General features: G+C 52.6%; 1 protein-coding gene across 2 annotated transcripts in view; it reads left to right on the forward strand.

Annotated features, from left to right (window-relative positions):
• The first annotated feature begins 3234 nt into the window (after positions 1-3234).
• SLC22A4 (solute carrier family 22 member 4) overlaps positions 3235-19478 on the forward strand; it is a 28075-nt gene continuing 11831 nt past the window's right edge. For both annotated transcript variants that reach the window (XM_050905049.1, XM_050905050.1), the window contains exons 1-4: positions 3235-3627; positions 10582-10685; positions 12374-12528; positions 17353-17524. In XM_050905049.1, the coding sequence (XP_050761006.1) occupies positions 3235-3627; positions 10582-10685; positions 12374-12528; positions 17353-17524 (824 nt within the window). The remainder of the gene's footprint in view (positions 3628-10581; positions 10686-12373; positions 12529-17352; positions 17525-19478) is intronic.

The following is a 19478-nucleotide window of genomic DNA, read 5'->3' on the forward strand; positions in this document are numbered from 1 at the left end:
AATCCTCAGCACTGCTTCGTGGGTAAATGCATTGCACTGCTGAGAGAGCAGCAAGGCTGAAATGAGCCAAGAGCCTTTTTCAAGAGTTGCCAAAGACCGTTTTTTCCCAGATGCCATCGGTCCAGTGGGACGCGGCCCTGATGGACACGATCACCGGCTCCAACCACTCCAGGGCGGACAGCAGGCAGGCAGGGGAGTAAGTCTAGGGCTTTGGGCAGAGCACGGCCATGCCAGGCGCTAGCCGGGTGGCACACGTGCTCCAGCGCCTGGGTGCAGACCCCTCGGAGGACACTCTGCAGACTCAGCAAACACAAAATGGGTTTTGCTTTGCCCCGTTGATAAGCAAGCTTCCACATGATCCGACTGCTACGCAAACAACATGGAATTACAAAACTCTAAATTATCACGTGTTTTCTTAATTCCCAGCTCTTGAGATGGCTCCTGGGAGGGTGACACAGTAGTCCCACCAAGGCAGAGGATCCCTTGAGAGGGGCCTTGCCCAAGCAGAAGAGAAAGACCCGCGGGCAGTAACCACCCTAACCCGGAGCAGACCAGGAGCTCCGGCCGTGCCGGGCAGCAGTGTCACACAGGGTGAGGGTGCTGTGACCGCACATGAGCAGGAGCCGGGCTGCTCCACAGCCGCTGGGCAGCCTGCAGCATCACAGGAGCCCGTCGGTGCCGCTTCCTTCCCCCGGCCCCTGCCTGACTGGTTTAGGCCACGTTAGAGAATCTGTTTGCACAAGAACAAAATATTTGCACAAGAGGTGGATTCTCAGCTATTCAAAGAGTCGCTCCTTCTCCCCCTGTGACGGAGGTACTCCTCCTTTGCTCTGCCGGCTCCTCAGCATCTGATTTCACTTTACAGGATTCCCTCCGACCTCATTTCCCACACGCTGCTCTTCATCTAATAGCTGACAGCGTGTTTTAGAAGGCTGTGGTGAAATGCACTGACCGCTTTCAGAGGGGTCATTTAGGAGAACTAGGGCTGGTCCTTCCTCTACAGTGAATTTGCTCCGCGACTGCCCGAGCCATTTACTGGCCATTAATTCTGTGTGGTTTTCATAATCTCCGTGCCTGGGTTGAAGCATCCCTGACGTTGGATCGTAAGTGGGGTTTGCAGTCTGGGGAGCACCCAGCAAAGGCTGGGAGGAGAGTGGCATCGCTCTGGGCTAAAATGACTGTACGCAGTAGCTAGCGGTGCTGTGGCAGAGCTGGCTAGAACACAAGGTATTTCTGTAACAACTAATTTATGTAGATTCACAATATAAGAGAAACCCCCATGGTGTTTTCATGTTGAACACATGAAATTTATAATACACTAAGGATTCATCTGCAAACCAGATCAACCTGAGCATGTCATACATGTCTACCACTTACTTTTGATATGCTAAATTTGCAGTCTAACCACATTTACGAGCACTGCAAATTATTCCTGTTATTACTGTTGACTGAATAATTATTAAGATTGCATTAACATTAATGCTTAAGACAATACACTCCCAATTCTTTATTTCCTCATGGGAGCAGCAGGCATGCGTTGCCTGTCTTTACTGTGGTTCCTGCACAGCCGCAGGGCAGGGCAGGCCGAGGGCTGCTGCCTGCTGCTGCCTGCGAGCTCCTGATCTGCCCGAATCAGCCCTCGCCCCGGCTCCCACTCCGCTCTTATCACTGGGGACAGCTTTGGCTGTGGGGTGGCTCAGGCCTGGCATCGAGATGCCACCTCCAGCCTCTCTCCAAGCGGGAGGTATCTAAACCTTCCCCATTTACTGCACGATATCGGCTCTCCATCCCTTATCCCGAGTAGCAGAGGATCTCTGCCTGGCCCGGATAAATGCTGCCATCTGCTTCTCCTCCCCAGGCACTGCCGCAGCGATCGCTCCCCGGTCTGCGCCTCCACCTTCCACGGAACCCTCTGATCATCTCTGCTGGAGAGATGCTTCTCCGGCCTGCCCTCGCTTGCCGCCGGCACTGGCATCCTCAGCTCTGCACGGTCAAACTGTCCCATTCCCGAGCGGGCACGCTGCTGTACACCTCCGGGGAGCTGTGTCATTCAAGCAAGTCAAGCGCTGTGCAGATTTTAAACACCGCCGTGTTTCGGAATGCCCCTTGAGTTATTTCAGAAGATGACCGCGTTGCTCAGATTTCTGAAATGGCTTTGCCAGTTATCTACTTATCTGACTCCAGGCAAAGCCAAGCGTCACGTGTAAACCAGTAATAGTTAACAGATAGGAAACCGGAATATCAAAAGCTCCTCTCCCGAGGCCAGAGCTGCTACAGGCTCCTTCAGAGCAGACACTGCTGACCTTGTTTGCTGCATAAACGCCACCAGGAAAAAATACTGGGCTGCAGATAACGACAGATTTTCAGGGGCTGTGAGCACATTTGATTTCTGAAGCTGTGTCTGATGCTTGTTTTTCCCCGTGCCAGTGTGTAGGAGGGGCTCACATCACTGCTGCCTCCAGCTCGGCCTGCGTTTTGCGGGGTGCTGCTGCCGGGGAGCTCCGGGGGGGAGAGACCCCACTGCCGCTGCACCCCGGCTGTGCTCCCACCGGCCGCGGCAGCCCCCCCAGCTCATGGCTTGATCGATAGCTGTTCCAGTTTCCTATCTATTAACTATTACCGTGACTCTGGGCTTTGCCCAGCTCTCGCACAGCGTGTTCTGCAATGGTATTCGTCCATCTTGCAGCAGCGTTACAGGGGGAAACCTGGTTTGGGTTCCAGAAGGGGCTGGATTCAGGGCTCCGGGGAGGGCTCGGGGCGGCGGAGCCACCTCGTTGCTCCCAAGCAATCCCACCGGGCGCCGATTTCTTACCGGCAGCAGCTGCCGAGACAGCCCGCTCCATCCGCTCACGGCTGGGCGCGGATGCCGAGCTGCCGGTACCGGCGGAGCCCTGCCCGCCGCGGGTCCCCGAGCCTGCCACCGGGAGTGACTTTAAATAAACCCGTGAAATATTCTCGGTACACAAACGGAAAGCACCTCCTTGGAAAGCCCCGGAGCCGGCTGCGGGGCAACGGTGGGTGCCGGGGGAGGGCTCCGGGGATGCTGCGGGGCGGAGAGGCCGGCGGAGCCCGGGGCCGGCAGCATCCCTCCTCCTCCTCCGCCCCCTCCCGGAGCGGGGCCGCGGGCGCCCGCCGGTACGCGCCGCCTCCGCGGGGGGGGGGGGGCCCGGGGCGGAGCCGCCGCGCAAGGCGTCCGCGGTGCGCGCAGAGGCGCGGAAGAGCGGCGGCCGCGCCATGCGCGACTACGATGCGGCCACCGCCTTCCTGGGCGAGTGGGGCCGCTTCCAGCGGCTCGTCTTCTTCCTCCTCAGCGTCAGCATCATCCCCAACGGCTTCAACGGGATGTCGGCCGTCTTCCTCGCCGGCACCCCCGAGCACCGGTGCGCCGTGCCCCGCGGGGCCAACCTGAGCGGCGAGTGGCGCAACGCCAGCATCCCGCTGGAGCTGCGGGGCGGGCGGGCGGCGCCGAGCCGCTGCCGCCGCTACCGCCTGGCCGCGCTGGCCAACTTCTCGGCGCTGGGGCTGCGGCCCGGCTCCGACGTGGAGCTGGGGTCGCTGGAGCAGGAGCCGTGCCTGGACGGCTGGGAGTACAGCCGCGATGTCTACCGCTCCACCATCGTCACCGAGGTGCGCGGCCGCGGGGTCGTGCGTGTCCCGTGTCGTCGTGTCCCCCCCCCCCCCCCCCCCCCGCCGGTGCCCCCGGAGAGGCTGTGCCCGGGCTTGGGGGGGGTCGTTCTGCCTTACTGGGGGGGGGGGGGGGATAAACAGGGAGCAGCAGCCAGCAGGTCAAGTGCCTGTGGGAAAGGGTCCGAAGCTCGGGGGAGAGGGAGGGGTACGTGGGGTGAATGGCCCCGGGAGGACTTGCTTGTCCTTATTATCTCGGCTGTGTTTTCCATTGAAACTTCAGCTTGTTTTGTTTGGAGAGGGCTTTTCTGTGGAGGGGGAGGCGAAGGCTGAAAATAGAAGCCAGATAGTTTTCTTCTGCCAGCACGCTGACCATCCCGGTAAACTTTCCATCTGATGGAATCACTTGTTCCCAGTGTCACTGCGGATGGGGACATGGACACTTGCCGGTAAACACGCAAACAGCCTGGCTGGGTCTAGGGCAGCGGCGGGCCCTTGCTGGCCCCAGCACCCTGTGCCAGTGCTGCCAGCCACGCCGGTGGCTGTGGTGGCCGTCGGCGATAGGTTAGGCGAACTGGTGGAAGGCAGGTGCCGTGGGAGCTGCTGCCTGCCTGCGGCACGCCGGCTTACTGCTGTAGGCTCCTGCGCGAGCCTGGCCCTCGGGCTGCGGCCAAGCTGTCGGCTCGGTTTTTAGGGCTGTAGAATGGCATCATTTGTACGGGGTGTCTTGTGGGAACAGTGACGGGTCATGTAAGCGCTTGTTCGGGTTTTCTGGCCGTGCCGCGGTGCAGCAGCAGGGACGCTCTGTCTGTCTGTCTGCCCACACTGGTGGGGAGCGCGGAGTTTTGGTAGAGAAGGAAAACACGATTCCTCTAAAGCTGCAGGGTTGCTGCTGCTCTTTTGTGTTGCGTGAGCGGGTTCAAGGAATAACGGGCTCATCCTCGCGCCAGCCAGTGTTTGGGTTCGGCAGCTGGCGGGCTCCGCAGTCGTTCGGCCGAGCAGCATGCCCCAGGTAGCCGAGGGATGCCCCGCTCACACACCGATGGCTCACGCTCGGGGTGCACGGCGCGGCAGGGAGCGGGTGTCTGGCCCTCGTTTCGAGTCCCCGTGACTCAGCAGCAACATCTGCCACCAAAGAATGTTGCACGGGGGCACAGCCAAGAAAGGTCCTGACCGAGAGGCGCAGGGCTGCGGGTCTGTGCCCTGGGGACATGGGGGCAGGGTCTGTGCCCCGAGGACACGGTCAGGATCTGTGCCAGGGGCGTGCAGACACAGGCTCAGCCACACTGAAGCATGTGGGGAGGGAGGCGAGTGGGGAACGGCTCCGGGCTAGGGGAGGGCAGGACGTGGGCAGGGGATGCCAGCCTCCTCTCGCATCCCCAAAGCGAAGCCATCGGCACGCGTGACGCCTGCGTGTGCGTATCTCTTGCCGTTTGTGCTGGCAGTCGTGCTCAGTCGCCGGGGATCCCTCACAACACCAAATCAAGGCAGGGGGTGCGTGGGAAGCTCGCCCCGCTCCTGGCCGTGGGCAAGCTGTAGTGGCAGCCCGCCTGCAGCCCACGTGCTGCATGCAGACGTGCCTGGCTGTAACCCGTGGGCTGGCACGGCTGCGTGGCGGGTGCCTGGTTGCCACCACCGGCATAGGCAGTGCCACGGTGCTCGCTGCCGGAGGGAGCCCAGATTATGCCGGGGTGTCTGTGAACTTGTAATCTGTGGTTTGGCGTTAGCAGTTGCTCCGAGGGAGACAGTAAATGAAGCAAAAGGAGGAGCAATGCTATTCCTTCTTCATGAGCAGCAAACAACTTGTGTTGGCAGATGCCAAACAAGAGCCTTCTGTGCCGGATTCGGATGGGACGCAGCAGTGGGGTTTGCCACGGGGCCTGGGGCATGCCAGAGAGGCAATAGCACACTCAGAGATGGAAACCAAGTGCCAGGTTCCCATCTGTAAGCCAGATGGAAAAGAAGGATGCTTGTTTTGTTTTAAAATTGTCATGGACATTTGGTAAAAATACAGAATTTGGTTTTAAAACAAGGAAAACAGGCGCTGATGAAACCCTGAAAAGAAGCAGTTCAGTTAAACTTGAAATGATTATTTTTGTACCCAACATTTTTCTCTGTATTAGGAAAGACAAGCCAGGACATGCCATCAGGAAAGCTCAGTGAAAAAACATCTTCGGTTCAAGAACTCAATTGAGGAGCAAAACTTGATGGTACAGGATTAAGCGGTGGAGGTTTTATTTGGTTCGTGCAGTTGCATCAAATCCTGTTGTTATTGCTGCTTGAAAGGAACAGGGAGATGCCGGCTCAGCACCGGTGTTACTTGGTCTGTGGGGACGTGCTAATCCCTGGGAGCAGAGGATCCCAGACTCAGTCATCTGCTTGGTCTTAAAATGGAGATAATGGCGGAAAAGTGAATGTGTCCACAGCACAGGTGAAAAAGGAGATCAGCAGGCCAGGGTGATGAGCCTGTAAGTGTAATGATGAGCAAGTGGAAATGTGAGGTTAGGTGTGATCCTGCGGCTGCGGTGAAGGGGCTGCAGGGTTTCCTTTTGCTTTGCAGGGCTCAGCCAGGCGCCTTGGCAGGGTCCTGAGGCGCAGGAGCCCCTTGGCCCAGCTGCTTCCCCCTGCCTCCAGAGCAGCTCCCCGTCTGCTGCAGCTCCTCCAGTTGTCCCAACATAAAATCGCTGTTTTCCACCTAAGCAGGTGGTCACTGCATTGGGTCGGTGCCACCCGTGCTTGCACAAGAGGGCTTGAGCAGATCTAGCAGGTCCTGACCCCAAAGCAGGGCTGCTTCTCTCTCACCATCCCTTCCGCTTTCTGCCATCTGTGCTTTGAAATTAATTTAAACGTTAACATATGTATTTTTGTTACATTGGGGGGGGGGGTTTGTCTGGAACTTAACCTACTTCTGCTTTAATTCCAGAAAACGATGCTCAGATCTGACATTAATTAGAGGTTTGAGCACAAGCACCAGTTTTGGTCTTCGGAGCGGGGCGTTAGCATCCGGTTAATTCCCTTGAGCCAGGTTGTCTTCCAGCACCGCTCCCTGGGGACGTGCTCGCTGGGCTGCTCGCCGCCGCCGAGGCGTAGCACGTACCCCAGACCCCTGCGAAGGGCAGAGCGAGTGCCGAAGGCTTTGCTGGGGCTGCTCACCTCTCGCCTGTGTTACCCTGCTCCATCCCCTGTCCCAGCCCTGGCGCTGACTTCTCGGTGAAGGCAGAAACCAGGAGCTTTTGGGACTGGCAGAGGTGAGAAGCTGGATATGAATTGCTGCGGTTTGAAGGTGTCTGAAGGATTTTTCTGTTCCCTTACGGCTTTTTCCAGCAGCAGTGAGCAGCCCTACCCAGCACTGGTAGCCTGCCCTGCGCTTGGGCATGGAGGTGTCCATGCTCGTCACTCGTGCGCTGAGTGGAGCCGGTCTCATTGCTGGACTTGGTGCCCGGGGTGCAGCATGGGGCAATCTGTGAATATTTTTTTAATATCTCTTGCACTGTTTGTCATCAGATTTACTCTTGGAAACAAGGTCAGATTTTCCCTGGTTTACAGCCTCGGCCATTTACAGAAGGCTCCACTAGTGTTTTCTTTTCTGATGTGAACGGGCTGATACTCAGGATGGTTAATTAGTGATTTCTGATTGAGAATGCAGGCGGCAGGGTCGCTTCGGGCAGTCAGGGCACCTTCTCCAGCAGTTTCAGTTTTAGCGTTCCTGCTGGCAGCGCCCGGCAGAATTGGCTCTTCTAGTAGCTGGGAGCTTTTGGGAAAGGGTTGGAAGGATTTGATGGTAATAAAGTGATTTAATAATGTTCTTCTCAAGCAGCTCTTATACCTAGTGTTCAAAGCACTTGCTAGGAAGCTTACATGAACTTTGCTCTCCAGTATGCTTAGCCAGGGACATTACAGAATTACTTATTTTCTAGTTAATGAATAATTAGGCCAGTACAGGCAGTTTGGAAGTTGTAGCTGTAGGTATTTTAGCTGTGGCTGGGCCGTAGCTCCTGTGCCCATGGTGTGCTCGGTCCTGGCTGTGATGGATGCAGCCTCTGAGGAAAAGGTCAAATAAGTTAAATTTCATTTTTTTCCCAAGTACTGCTTGGGAGGAGTCAGCATGCAATGAATACCTTGAAGCCCTACACATTCAGGCAGGAGTGAAATCTTACCATGTCAACACACGCTTGATCACCGTGCAGTGCTAGGGCGTGAGCCTCCGTCAGAGCGAGCGCCTTTGGGGAGGGGAGGCCGGTGTTTTGGGAGAAGACGAGGTAGGTGTACCTATAGAGTAGGGCTGTATAGATCATCGCTCAGGTCCTGTGTGCCGTGTGTGGTATTGGATCTAAAACAGGTCGTGTGGTTTTTTTTGCTCTCAACAGCTTCAGGTATACTTGGAGTCGGATGGATTTGATTGTGTTTGTGTGTTTTCTGGTCAAATACAGTGAGTTCCTGCAGACAGCGACCCCTCTCCGGCCAGCCGGCTGCTGCGTGCTCTTTACCACATCCCACAAATTTTAAAGACTTGACCCTGTATAGTGAGTTTTTGCTGTCTGTGCAGTATGTCATGGGAAAAGGTAGAGTGAACAGCTGGGTAGGAGGCATTTGGCACCAGGGAAACACAGGAAGCCACTCTAGTTTCATGGGCAAGTTATTATTTAGCTGGGTTTATTTTGCAGCCAAAGTGCCTTTGGCACGGTGGAGGCGTTTTAAAAACACTGACCCTTAACCTGGAGCGACTGAAGTCTGAAGGTCCAGGAGCAGGCACTGCACTGGCGGCCCCAGAGCGGGGTGCTCAGCGCCCAGATAATTAATAATAGTCTGTATCGGCGGCAAATTCTGCCACCTCGTTAGTCACCAGCTTTCCCAGAGCAGGGAAAGGGAGGTGCAGCAGGACGTGGCAAAACATCTCTGTAGTGTTGGGGCCAGGTGAGCCCGGCTGGCGCGGAGCTGCCACAGCTCCCACAGCTTGCGGAAGCAGCCCCTCCGCCGCCTTGCCTTCTTCCCTGCTTGCACTTTGTAAAGAAACGCTTACTTTTAATGCTGTGTTTCCTGCAGCTGAGTTTTGCTTCGTTTTAAATACAGGGCTTGATTTCCACCAAGCTTCTTTACAGAAATCTCAGTTTTCTTTGACACATGAAACAGATCCCTGTATATATTTTTCACAACTAGCATCCTTGAACGTATCAGAACCCTACTGACCCGCACGCTCCCATCCACCATATCAAACAGCGAAGATAAACGCAGGTGCATGCCCAGACGGAGCCAGGGCTCGCCACCTCTCCCTTCCCAGCAGGGACAAGAAAATATTTTACAGAAATGGCTGCTGTAGGTTTCTTTTTGGTTTTAATCAGATTTAAGTATTGGAGGCACATTTCAGTCTTCAAATCTCCATATTCCTGTGTTAAAGACTCTGTGTGTTTCTCAGGAAGAGGCATGGGCTGCGTTTTGAAGCTCAATTCATCTCTTTTTGTCCTGTAGCTGGTGTTACTTTGCAAGGTGGGTGGGCGGGTGGAGGTACCCGTCTCCCCACCGCTGTCAGCGTACCTTCATTCTGCCTGAAAACAGGCATTGATTGCTTCTCTTTCCTAAATTATAGTCCAGAGCAAACTGCATCGAACCACACCACATCCCCCCTTGCTTTGGGGTTTCCTTCTGCTTGTTCTTCTGCAGCAGAAGTGAAGCCCAGCCGCCGCCCCATCGGTTGTTTGGTTTGGTTTCAGCGGGACTCGCAGTGCTCTCAGAATGCACCCGGGTCTCTTTGCAATGCGAGAGTTGCTCCTTTTTGTTGCCTGCAGCGGAGCTGAGGAGCCTGAGCAGCCCAGAGGAGAGGTTTCTGCTCCACCGCCTCTGCCTTTGCCTGGGCTCAGCCACCGCTTGCTGAGACAGCTCGGCCCGTCCGTTCCCCAAGCACAGGCTGAGCGCTGGTGTGGGCGATGTCCCCGCTCTCTGATAGCATGGCTAATTATTAAAATTATGCTATACTTTGATCTGTGATGTAATTAGCTTACCTTTGTGGTAGAATTATCTAATCTGAGACTGACATGTTTGAAGTCTATCCATAAGCGCTCCTGGCAGGCATGCCTTAACCAGGAGATTAGTCACCGGGACAGGAGCAAGCTGTGGCAGAAACATGCTCGGCTGTAACTTCAGTGGACAGAGACTGACGATGCTGTTTTTATTTTTTTTAAAACTTGTCTGGGGTTACGAGTGGCTTTAGGTGGAAGTTTCCACGCTGGCTCCTGTCCTAAGCCTCCAGCCCCAGCCAGGTCTGGTAGCAAGACTGAGTGATGGGCAGTGAGTCAGCCCGGCAGGTTGTGGGGATGGAAAGGAATTTGGAAACCCGTCAGCGCAGGAAAAGAGATTTCATTCTGTGCATCTTCTTGCATATGTTTTGTCAACTCCAGAAGTTATAGAAATGCAGCAGGTTTTGTGCTGCCAGAGGTCAGGTAAACTGAAAACTGTCCCTAGCCGGGGATGGGGCAGTCCTTCACCCCTCTCCATCGCTCTGCTTTTCTGGTGGGGAGCATCTCGGGCCATGGGGAGCCAGGTCCTGGGTGTCGGGGGGCCTGATGGGCGCATGATGGGGAGATTGTGCTGGAAACGGGGCCAGGGCAGCCCCTGGGCTGCACACACCGACTGCCCATCGGGTTTGGCGTTGCTGGCTGCTCACCCACTTCAGAGGTGATGGGGTCCCGTCAGACGGCTGCTGGTGTTTTGGCCTGATGGAGCTTGCCTGGGGAGGCAACCGCTTTCCCTTTTTTTTTGTGTGTGTGCTTTAAGCAGGGTGTTCTGGCAGCAACCTTCACTGTGAAAACAGTACTGGTGCCAGCGATGGGTGGAAATGCGGTTGTGGGGAAACTAAATTAAATTACATGGAAATGTGTGTGTCTCCGGCCAATAACTCCTGTGCCTGGATGAGGCTCGACGCAGCGTTGCGGCTGCGTCTGAGCGCGGGCCCTTCTCTTACAGTGGAACCTGGTGTGCGAGGACGACTGGAAAGCCCCGCTGACCACCTCCCTCTTCTTCGTGGGGGTCCTCATCGGCTCCTTCATCTCGGGGCAGCTCTCAGACAGGTAACGCCGCTGCTCCCGCTCCGCCCATGGGCAGAGCAGGGCAGACCTGATGCCATGGCTGGTGTGTTTGTTTTTGAGGCGTAAAGGAGCTAAATGTCCGGTTCTCTGAGTTTTGATCAAAATGAGGTAACTGGCCTGGCTTCTTCAAAAATCCCAACCTTGATCTACCCCAGGCGTAGGATTACTGCCTCTTGGGCGCTTCAGGAGACCAAGAACTGATGTCCGCAAGGAGCCCCATGCAGCTGCTTTGCAGATCGATGTGGTGGTTTTCACTTCATGACCACATTTGTTTCTTTATCCGGCCTTTTTAGTAGTTTAAAAGATGTTGTTCTTTGTCACACATTAACTGACAGTCCATTCTTAGAGCTGCAGGATAGAAACTTGTCCTTTGAATGGAAGCTCTGCATAGAAGAGATGGTTTGCTGGAAATAAAGTAAGCATATCCAAGAGGAAGAAAAAAAGATAACCTGTAACTGGATAGCAATCATGTCATACCATCTAACTAAGCAGATACAAAATATCAAGAAAACATTACAGGCACTTGACAGTTATCTCAGCAGTACTGAAGTTCTGGCCTTACAAGTGTCAAATGCAGAATATATGTTCCTTCTGTGAGTCTCTGCTTCCCTCTTTATACATCCCTTAGCCTTTTTTTCCATATCATTATGGCAGGGTCTCAAATACTGCTTTGATTGTTGCCTGTTAATGAGGAATTCATAAGAGTTTCAGCGCTCCTCTGGGTGTTTAGCAGAGGGGTTTCAAAACTTGATGGGAGTCTTAATCTTAAAGCCTCCAGCGTTAAATTCCATGTGATCCGAATTTAATCTCCTGACTCCTGCCCCCGGTGCAGAAGTCAGTCGGTGTTACTGTTTGAAAGGGAGACGAGATAATCACTAAATCCCTCTGGTGCCATGTGCCCACTGGGAGCATCTGAGAAAGCATGCGTGCCCCGGCGGCTCCCCGAGAGCCCGGTCACCTTCTAGCATGAGCTATTTGTCGAATTATTTTGGAAGTGTTTTGTCAGTAAAGGGGTACGTTCTGAGCCTGTACCCCTGTGCTGCTGCAGAAACCTTTCCTAAGTCAAGGGCTGCTGCAGGCAGCAGGCGATGCGGCCCGTGCAGCATCCAAGCAGAGGGCAGCGTGCCCTGGGCCAGCACGCGGGCGTGCAAACCCGTACGTAAGCTTGCTCTTACCTTTCCATAAGAAAAGTCTACGTACTTCTAATGCAGAGAAGCGGGTGAGAGAAAGGGTGCAATATGTGTGGCAACTCAGAGAGACTGAAACGGGCTGATAAAGCTATTTAACACACTCAAAGCGTAATGGTGTTGCAATGTATAGATGCCAGTAGCCTAAAAGCCATCATTTCCTAACTTTTGGCTGTGTGGCTTGCAATCTTCATGTGTCTCACTTATGTACTGTTGTCTAGTGTCCTTAGTCCCTGTCTAGTGGCTCCCTGAAGTTTCTGCTCTTAATCTTTCTCCTTGCTTTATTTCCTGGGTCTTGGAAATTTTAATTTTTTTTAGTGCATACGAAAATAATAAACAAAATTCTTTAAGATGAACCAAACTTCAGGTTGTGCTAAGCTGCATCGCTTGAGGTTGGATATTTGTGCTCCCTCATGCTCTCTTACATAGCCCCGCTCCATAAATACATGCTGTTTCAATAATAATCTTTATCTTTTGCAAAAGGTTTGGCAGGAAGAATATCCTTTTTTCGACGATGGCCGTGCAGACTGGCTTCAGCTTCCTGCAGATCTTCTCTACCAGCTGGGAGATGTTCACAGTGCTCTTTCTCATAGTGGGGATGGGACAGATCTCTAACTACGTGGTGGCCTTCATACTGGGTATGAATATGTCTGCATTAGATTAAATGCTTAATGTACTGTTTTGGTTTTTTTTTTCCCCTCTGAACCTGCATCATTTAATTGGACAGCAGCAAATCCTCGCTGGTACAATTCCTAATTTAGGCCGGTATGATTTTTTTCCTCTTGGATACTTCAAGCCTATACTTTCTATAGGTTTAGAGAAAAAGAAGAGAGCAGGAAGACTCTAAATAAACATCCATTTCCCTCCTTTTTGGAGAAGTAGTTCAAGGCAGCGTTCAGGGTTTGTTATCAGCAGAAGCAGGTCTGAGATAGAGAAGGCATTCGGGTTCCTCCCTGCCTCTCCACCCCTTCGCAGAGGGGTCGGTGCATACCTGAGTGCAAAGCCTTGGAGCAAACCCACATTTCCAGGCACAGCAAATGTGTGGGAGGACCGGAGCAGAGGAGCTGGGTGGGTGTCAGAGCCTTGTTAGCCATCAAGTCACCGGTCTCAGTGCCGATGTTAGCAATAAAGTCCCTAATTTTAGAGGTCAAGGTTTGTTTTGTTTCCTATGGGGAGCGTAGGAAGAAAGAGCCAGCGGCCGTGGGGAGGCTGCACGGCTGCAGTCGCTGCCTGGGGACCCTGTGGGGAAGGGGGGACCCCTTGGGGAAGGGGACCCTGCAGAGTCTCCCGCTAGTCACAGGGTTGTCAGGAAAGGCGACTGCACGGGTGAATTACGGGATGACTGCCGCAGGCCTCGGGGGGAGTTGGGATTTTCAAGAGCTGTCTTCAAAGTGTGCACATATATATTTAGGTCAGCTTTTAAACCAATGGTGTCAAAATTACAATTTGTAGGTAGTAACGTGAGCTAGTCTAAATTAAAACCGTATACTAATAGTTAATGCTGTTCTTTCCCACCCCATGAGGCTTTAACGGGGAAAAAATAGAGCAGAAGAGCATAATGTGAAATCAGTGCTATGGAGAGGATATGGCATCGTGTCCCCGGGCAGCCCTGAGTCACCCCTGCGAGCGGTGGAGGCAGGATTAAGTAGGTCAGGCTGTCAGCAGGGAGATCGCTTGCCATCGCCATTGCCACTGCTCCCTCTGTCCTGGTAGTTAACTCTTGTGTGGAGCTGATGGAGCTGGAGCGAACGCCTGCCGTGGGAAGGCTGGGCGGTATGGCACTGGGTCAGGAGTGCTGGCTTGGCTGAAAATCCTCTTGGAAGCACATGGGGTTTGTGTAGCACGAGTGCCTCTGATGGGGGTGTGGGATGTAATCAGGCAGGAATTTCGCTCCGCAGCTCCCCTGGGAATGTGGGGCACAGCTGGATGCGGATTGGGATGCTGCCTCCACGTTTGGCAGAGGCAAAGCTGCGGGGGGGCCCGGAGCACCCCACTGGCCAAATGCCCCCGCTGCTGAGAGACAGGGCTGGGTCTCCCGAAGTAATGTTAGGTTTGTTTAACTGCATAGCTGCAGTTTGCTGACACTTTATGCCTTGTGCGGACTCCTCTGCCATCCTGTTTTCTGTAGAGTTGTTGCAGCAGCGATGACGCCCTGGGAGCGGAGAGGCAGGTGCCTCGGGCGCTCGCGGTGCTGGCCATTCCCCAGCAGCCTTGAGGCTCTTACTAAGGGCAGGATTAATCTAAACTAACTTAGACATTAGCTTCCTAATTTAAGTGAGTCATCAGCCACCTGTCATCAGTAAGAGGGAGGCACTAATGGAGGATGGTCCTTCCCACCCTACCCTGCGTAGCCGCGTGGTTAGTGTGCCCTGATGAGTGCCCCGACGTCTGCCCGTGGCAAGGCAAACCCAGGAGCTTCCAGGAAGCCACACATGACAGAGGTGCTGGATAGGAGAATATACCCACAAAAAGAAAAGTAGCTCCTTAAAAAAGCCCATCCTGATTATAGGATGCACTGGAGATGCTTCCCTTGTTTCATCCGACGGCGGTCAGGGCTGTGACCTGTGCTCGGGAGGGGAGCAGTGACACCGGCACGGATAAAGTCCCCGTTGATGCTGGCTGTGCTGCAGCCCTGGCACCCTCTGTCCCCAAGGAGGGTGGTTTTTTTTCCAAGTGGCCACCTCGGCACAGGTTTCTCCTGTCGTTCCAGCTTTCGACATCCAAACCCGTGTTGCCTCCCCTTGTGTAGCTCAGACCCTGTTCCAGCATCCCCAGCCACCCGGGCTCTTCCTGCCCTTTGCACTATTGCTGCCCACCTTCATGAGAATAGCTTTCCCCCCTAAGCTGTTGGTGAACTTCTGTAGAGAATTTTTTTTTTTTTTTTTTAACCACATCCTGTGAAATTTCTCTCTGCAGTATTTTTCCTTAGCTTTAGGCCGCGGTTGTTTTCTGTGCTCAAAATGGTTGTGTTCAAGTTCTGGGACTGTAAAACACTACGTAGATTTGTGAAGGCATGTTGGTATCGTCCCAGAACTGTTATTCCTTGGCCAGGAGAATGAGGGAGGAGGAGAGGCAGCAGAGAAGAGAATTATAGTTGAAAGATGTCATCTCATATTGGCTTTGTTGCCACAAATTATAATGTAACATTTAATACGTATAAACCAATGTTTCAGGTATCAGACCTCTCCCAAGAGAGCCCCTCTAAACAAGGGCAATCAGTAGAGGAAGACGGTATAATTTATCCCCACACACTCGTTTTATCCCTAAGAGTTTTTATTTTCAGTTTTCTTACTGTGACTGTATTTAGTTACTCCAAGTTTCTAAAATGAAAATTCATGTCGGTATCAAATAGGAGGGTTTTTTCAGTCTTGGGTATTTTTTCCATTTTCTCTGCAATATTGAATGTTAGAGTTCTTACCATGCTACATAACCAAAATGCACTCTCCAGACTTCCTGAGACCCTCCTGTTCGCTCAGTGTCATTTGCTTTTTAATTGGGTCCAGATCAAACTGTGGGAGTTACAGCCCTTGCAGTGCTGCTGATGGAGGGGAGAGGTCTGTAGACCCGGGGCTGAGAGCTCAACGAGAAGTGAGGTGGACCTGAGGGCATCCGTGGATTTTGTTAAGCAGTGGCTAAGTATTTTATTGGAAAAGACATGAGGTGCTCTTGAAGGCTTACAACAGTCTCAGTTTTTATTACTAGATATTAGGTTGGCGCTAGGCTGCGCATGACGCAGTGGTTGTAGGATGCTTTCATTGACTGCTGCCTGGCTACTGAAGCAGTAGCATTATTAGCAGATGGCATCTTCCCTGGTTGTGTCTTACAGCCCGTGATGTGCCAGTCTGACATCCCAGCCTTCTGTTCCAAAAAATAAATGTGAAATTTGTTCCCACTTCACTGTAAACTCACGTTCTTTCATCCTGAAGCACCCGTGTCAGTCTGCCATCCACAGACCTGCTCTCCTCCAGAAGTGCTCAGCAATGAACTGCACCTTAAATCCCAAATGGGTTAAGTGGGGGAGCAGGCTGTGTCCTAGCCAAGCATGTCGGGAAGGCTCCTGAAAGTCTGCCGGCCATTCCCCATGCCTGCCCTTATCTGTCTCGGACAATGCATTAATCAAAGCAAACAGAAGTTGCTCCTTCATCTGAAGGTCCCCGATAATCCCAGCAGCTTTTCTGTACCGGCTGGGTCCGTGCTGCGCTGCAGGTGACCTCTGCTATCGCTAGTGCCGGCACTGCGGGGCAGCACGGCAGCCCAGGTCTTCTCTGCCATCCCACAAACCGCTGGGTAGGACAGAAGCAGATTTGCCAGGCAGGGAAAAGGACCAGGGAGGAGTGTGAAGCTCCTTCAGTTCCTCACAACTCTTTCTGTTCACCCAATAGTTTGTCTGGGGTTAATGTACAGTCGTGGAGCTCAGTATTTTGGAAATGAGGCTAGTGGAGATAACTGAAATCCTCTCTGCTCAGTCCTTCCCACGAGGAGAGGACATTATGAGCTGTTTAGTGCAGGTGGAACGCATGGGACTCGCTGCTGCGGGGAAGTACTGCAGTGCCAAGCAATATTTGGGCTTTAAACATACATTCGAGTTACTGCCCATCGGCTGAGCTGCTTTAACTGTCTGGGTGCACGTTCCTAGGCTGAAACAGAGGACAAAAAGTGTGACATAAACTCTTGCACTCCAAGTTCAGCCTGTTTGCAAGTACGCGCTAGCTGACCAGCAGGCTCGGTCCCGTCCCTGTGGTACTGCCGGTACCACAGCGGCTTCATGCCTTTGCACTCGCATCCGCCTCTGACCACGGGTGGGAGCTGGACTGGGTGCTCCATCAACCAGTACTGGGATTCCTTCATCCTGGTGTCCTTGGGGCAAACCACAGAGGGTTCATGTTTCACTGTGCGCTTCCATGTGGTGGCCTTCATTTTTTGCTCCCAGCTCATTTAAACTCCTGGCAGGTGTGAAGAAGAAGACTTCATTAAAAGGACGCTGTCGGCTGTTTCTCTTTTACTTTGCCAGCCTTTGCAGTAGAGGAGAACTCGCTGAACCATGGGTCTCTGAACCCTCTGCTAGATCTGTGAGCAAATACTGATAGTCATAACAGAGAAACTGTGTAGATGCTGCTGTTACAACTATGTTTAGGATTGAAAACGGTTTTGTATCGGACTCTGCCGGACTGCTGGGGTACTGGAAGAGCCCAAATGGTGCTGGGCTCATGGGTGCTTCAATAGCAGCCCCAGGGGAGATGCACAACAAAAATCTGGAGGAATCTCCCACCAGATTAATACCACTGTGATGATGATCATCTCTTGGAGCATTACTCCTTGGCAGCGTCCCTTTAAGTATTATAAGAGAAACTGCTCTTTTCTAAGATTGTTTAGCTTTTTTTTTTGTAAATGCAGTAAAGTATTTAGTCATGATTGAACAGAAAGAGTTAAAATGCTAATCCAACCTCCCTTGTTTTAAACAGGAACAGAAATTCTTGGCAAATCAGTTCGTATTATATTCTCTACGTTAGGAGTTTGCATATTTTTTGCAATTGGCTACATGTTGCTGCCACTGTTTGCTTACTTCATCAGAGACTGGCGGATGCTGCTGCTGGCGCTCACTGTCCCGGGGCTGTTCTGCATCCCGCTCTGGTGGTGAGTGCCCCCGTGCCGCGAGGCCACGCTCCCCACCTCGCCTGATGCTCTCCCGCGCCGGGTGCTGGGTAATGGCAGGGTGTCGGGGGGGTCCCGTTTCTCCTCTTTGTTTGTTTGTTTGTTTGTTTGGGTTTTTTTCCTATTTGCCATGTGAGGAGGCTTTGCCTCGAGGCGGGAGTTGGGGGGATTTTTTGTTTGGGGTTTTTTTGCCAGTTTTAAGTCAAATTAACTACCTACAGAGCTTCCCTGGTGCTGGCCATGTGCTTGAAGCCACTTTTTCGCTGGCTTTCCAGAGCAGCTTGGGAATTCTGTATTTGACTCCGAACTCCAGACACTGTTAACCGTCTCTAGGTTTACCCCTGTAGTACCGCTGGGTGATTCGTTCTAACTTTGCTTCCTTCCTTTTTTCTGTAAGCCATTTTTTAATGCAGATTCACCTGCTGATGGGTACTCACATCTCAGTGAAAGGCTGAGCCCGTTCACTCGGCATGCAGCAGCTGGCAGTTTATTGCACTCAATGTCATTAAGCAGTTCATTGCACTAGATGTCGTTAAGCAGAGGCATTTGCCGGCAGAGCTCGCCGGGCCAGCCCTCTCCCACAGGCTCTGCGTGCCAGGAGCCATGTGTCCTCCCAGGCTTTGCTTTGGCTGCTGGAGCAGGACTTTGATTTGTGAAGCTCCTTTGGCCCATAGTAACTCTGTCTGGCTAAGCCAAAGGTTGGCTCTTCCTTACCCTGCTCCTCTGAGCCGTGCCGCGCTGTCTTCTTGGTGGCTGAGTCCATGTTTTCTTTCATTTTTCCATTGCACTCACCCACCCCTGCTCCAGTGCGCTGGTGGATGTGTAGGTGCACCCTCACTTGCCCATGGTTGCTCTGCCCTGCAGGACTGCAAAAACAATTTAGGAAAACTCCCTGCTCTTCTCAGCTGGACAGAAGCATTGAAGAAGGGCAGATATCCTTTTCTGTTGTTGCCTTGGTCATCTGTTGTTTCCTGAAGAGACAGATGTTTAGAAAAGAATAAGGGAAAGGCAAGGTATCATTCACACTTAAGGATAATTTACAAACAAACAAAGAGTTCCTTCCTTTCCTATTAGTCTTATCTGGGGAACTCTTTTCTTCCTATTATCTTGAAAGAGTTATACCTATAAGTAAGAGATTAATGTCTCTATAACAGCTAAGTGATTTAGACCCGCTCTTCTATAGCCTAAAAGACCTCCTGCAGATCTCAGTCTTGCTAGCTGTCTCTGCTGATGGTTTTGGTTTGTTGGTGGTTTGGGTTTTTTTTAATCTTGGTCTTCAAACCAAACCTTCAAAATGGTTTTCAGCTCCACCTCTGCTATCATCTGATTTTAAAGATAGTCTGATTTTGTTTAAGGGTCAGTTTGCTTATTTAACTTGAAATGTTTCAGACTCCTTCAACACAGTGGCATTTCCCTCTGAACCAAGCAGCTGCTCTTCGGGGAGGTTGGTTTTGGGTGGAAGCCTCTCAGATATCTGCTACAGAACAGGCACTATGAGGCACACGAAATTGGTCCCCAAGGCATGGCTTCAGAGTCCTGCTTTGGAATGCATTTGGTGGGAATTTCCATGCTTTTTAAGAGCATACATCGTAAAACATGCCAAAAATTTCCACGGGTGGCCCTCCCAGTCTGGGGCTAATGTGGGAGTAGATGGGGATCAAGGTGCACTGGGAAAGCTCTGCCGAGGCAGGTTGGTATTAGCTGGCATTTGGGCATCTGGAGCCACTGCTTCCACGGGCGATGGGACTTGCACATCCCACTGCTCCGTGCCATAGTTGCTCTTTTATTCATTCCTCTTCCAAATTCTCCAGAAGGTTCCCAGCATCATCTCTGCAGTCTTGTGTTCCTCAGCTTGCCCACAGAGAAGAGCAGTGGAGACAGCTCATCTCACAGAAAGTCACGTTAGTGGTTGAACGATCTGATATAAATCATCTGA

Source organism: Gymnogyps californianus, chromosome 14 (genome assembly GCF_018139145.2).
Source record: "Gymnogyps californianus isolate 813 chromosome 14, ASM1813914v2, whole genome shotgun sequence".
Lineage (NCBI taxonomy): Eukaryota > Metazoa > Chordata > Aves > Accipitriformes > Cathartidae > Gymnogyps > Gymnogyps californianus.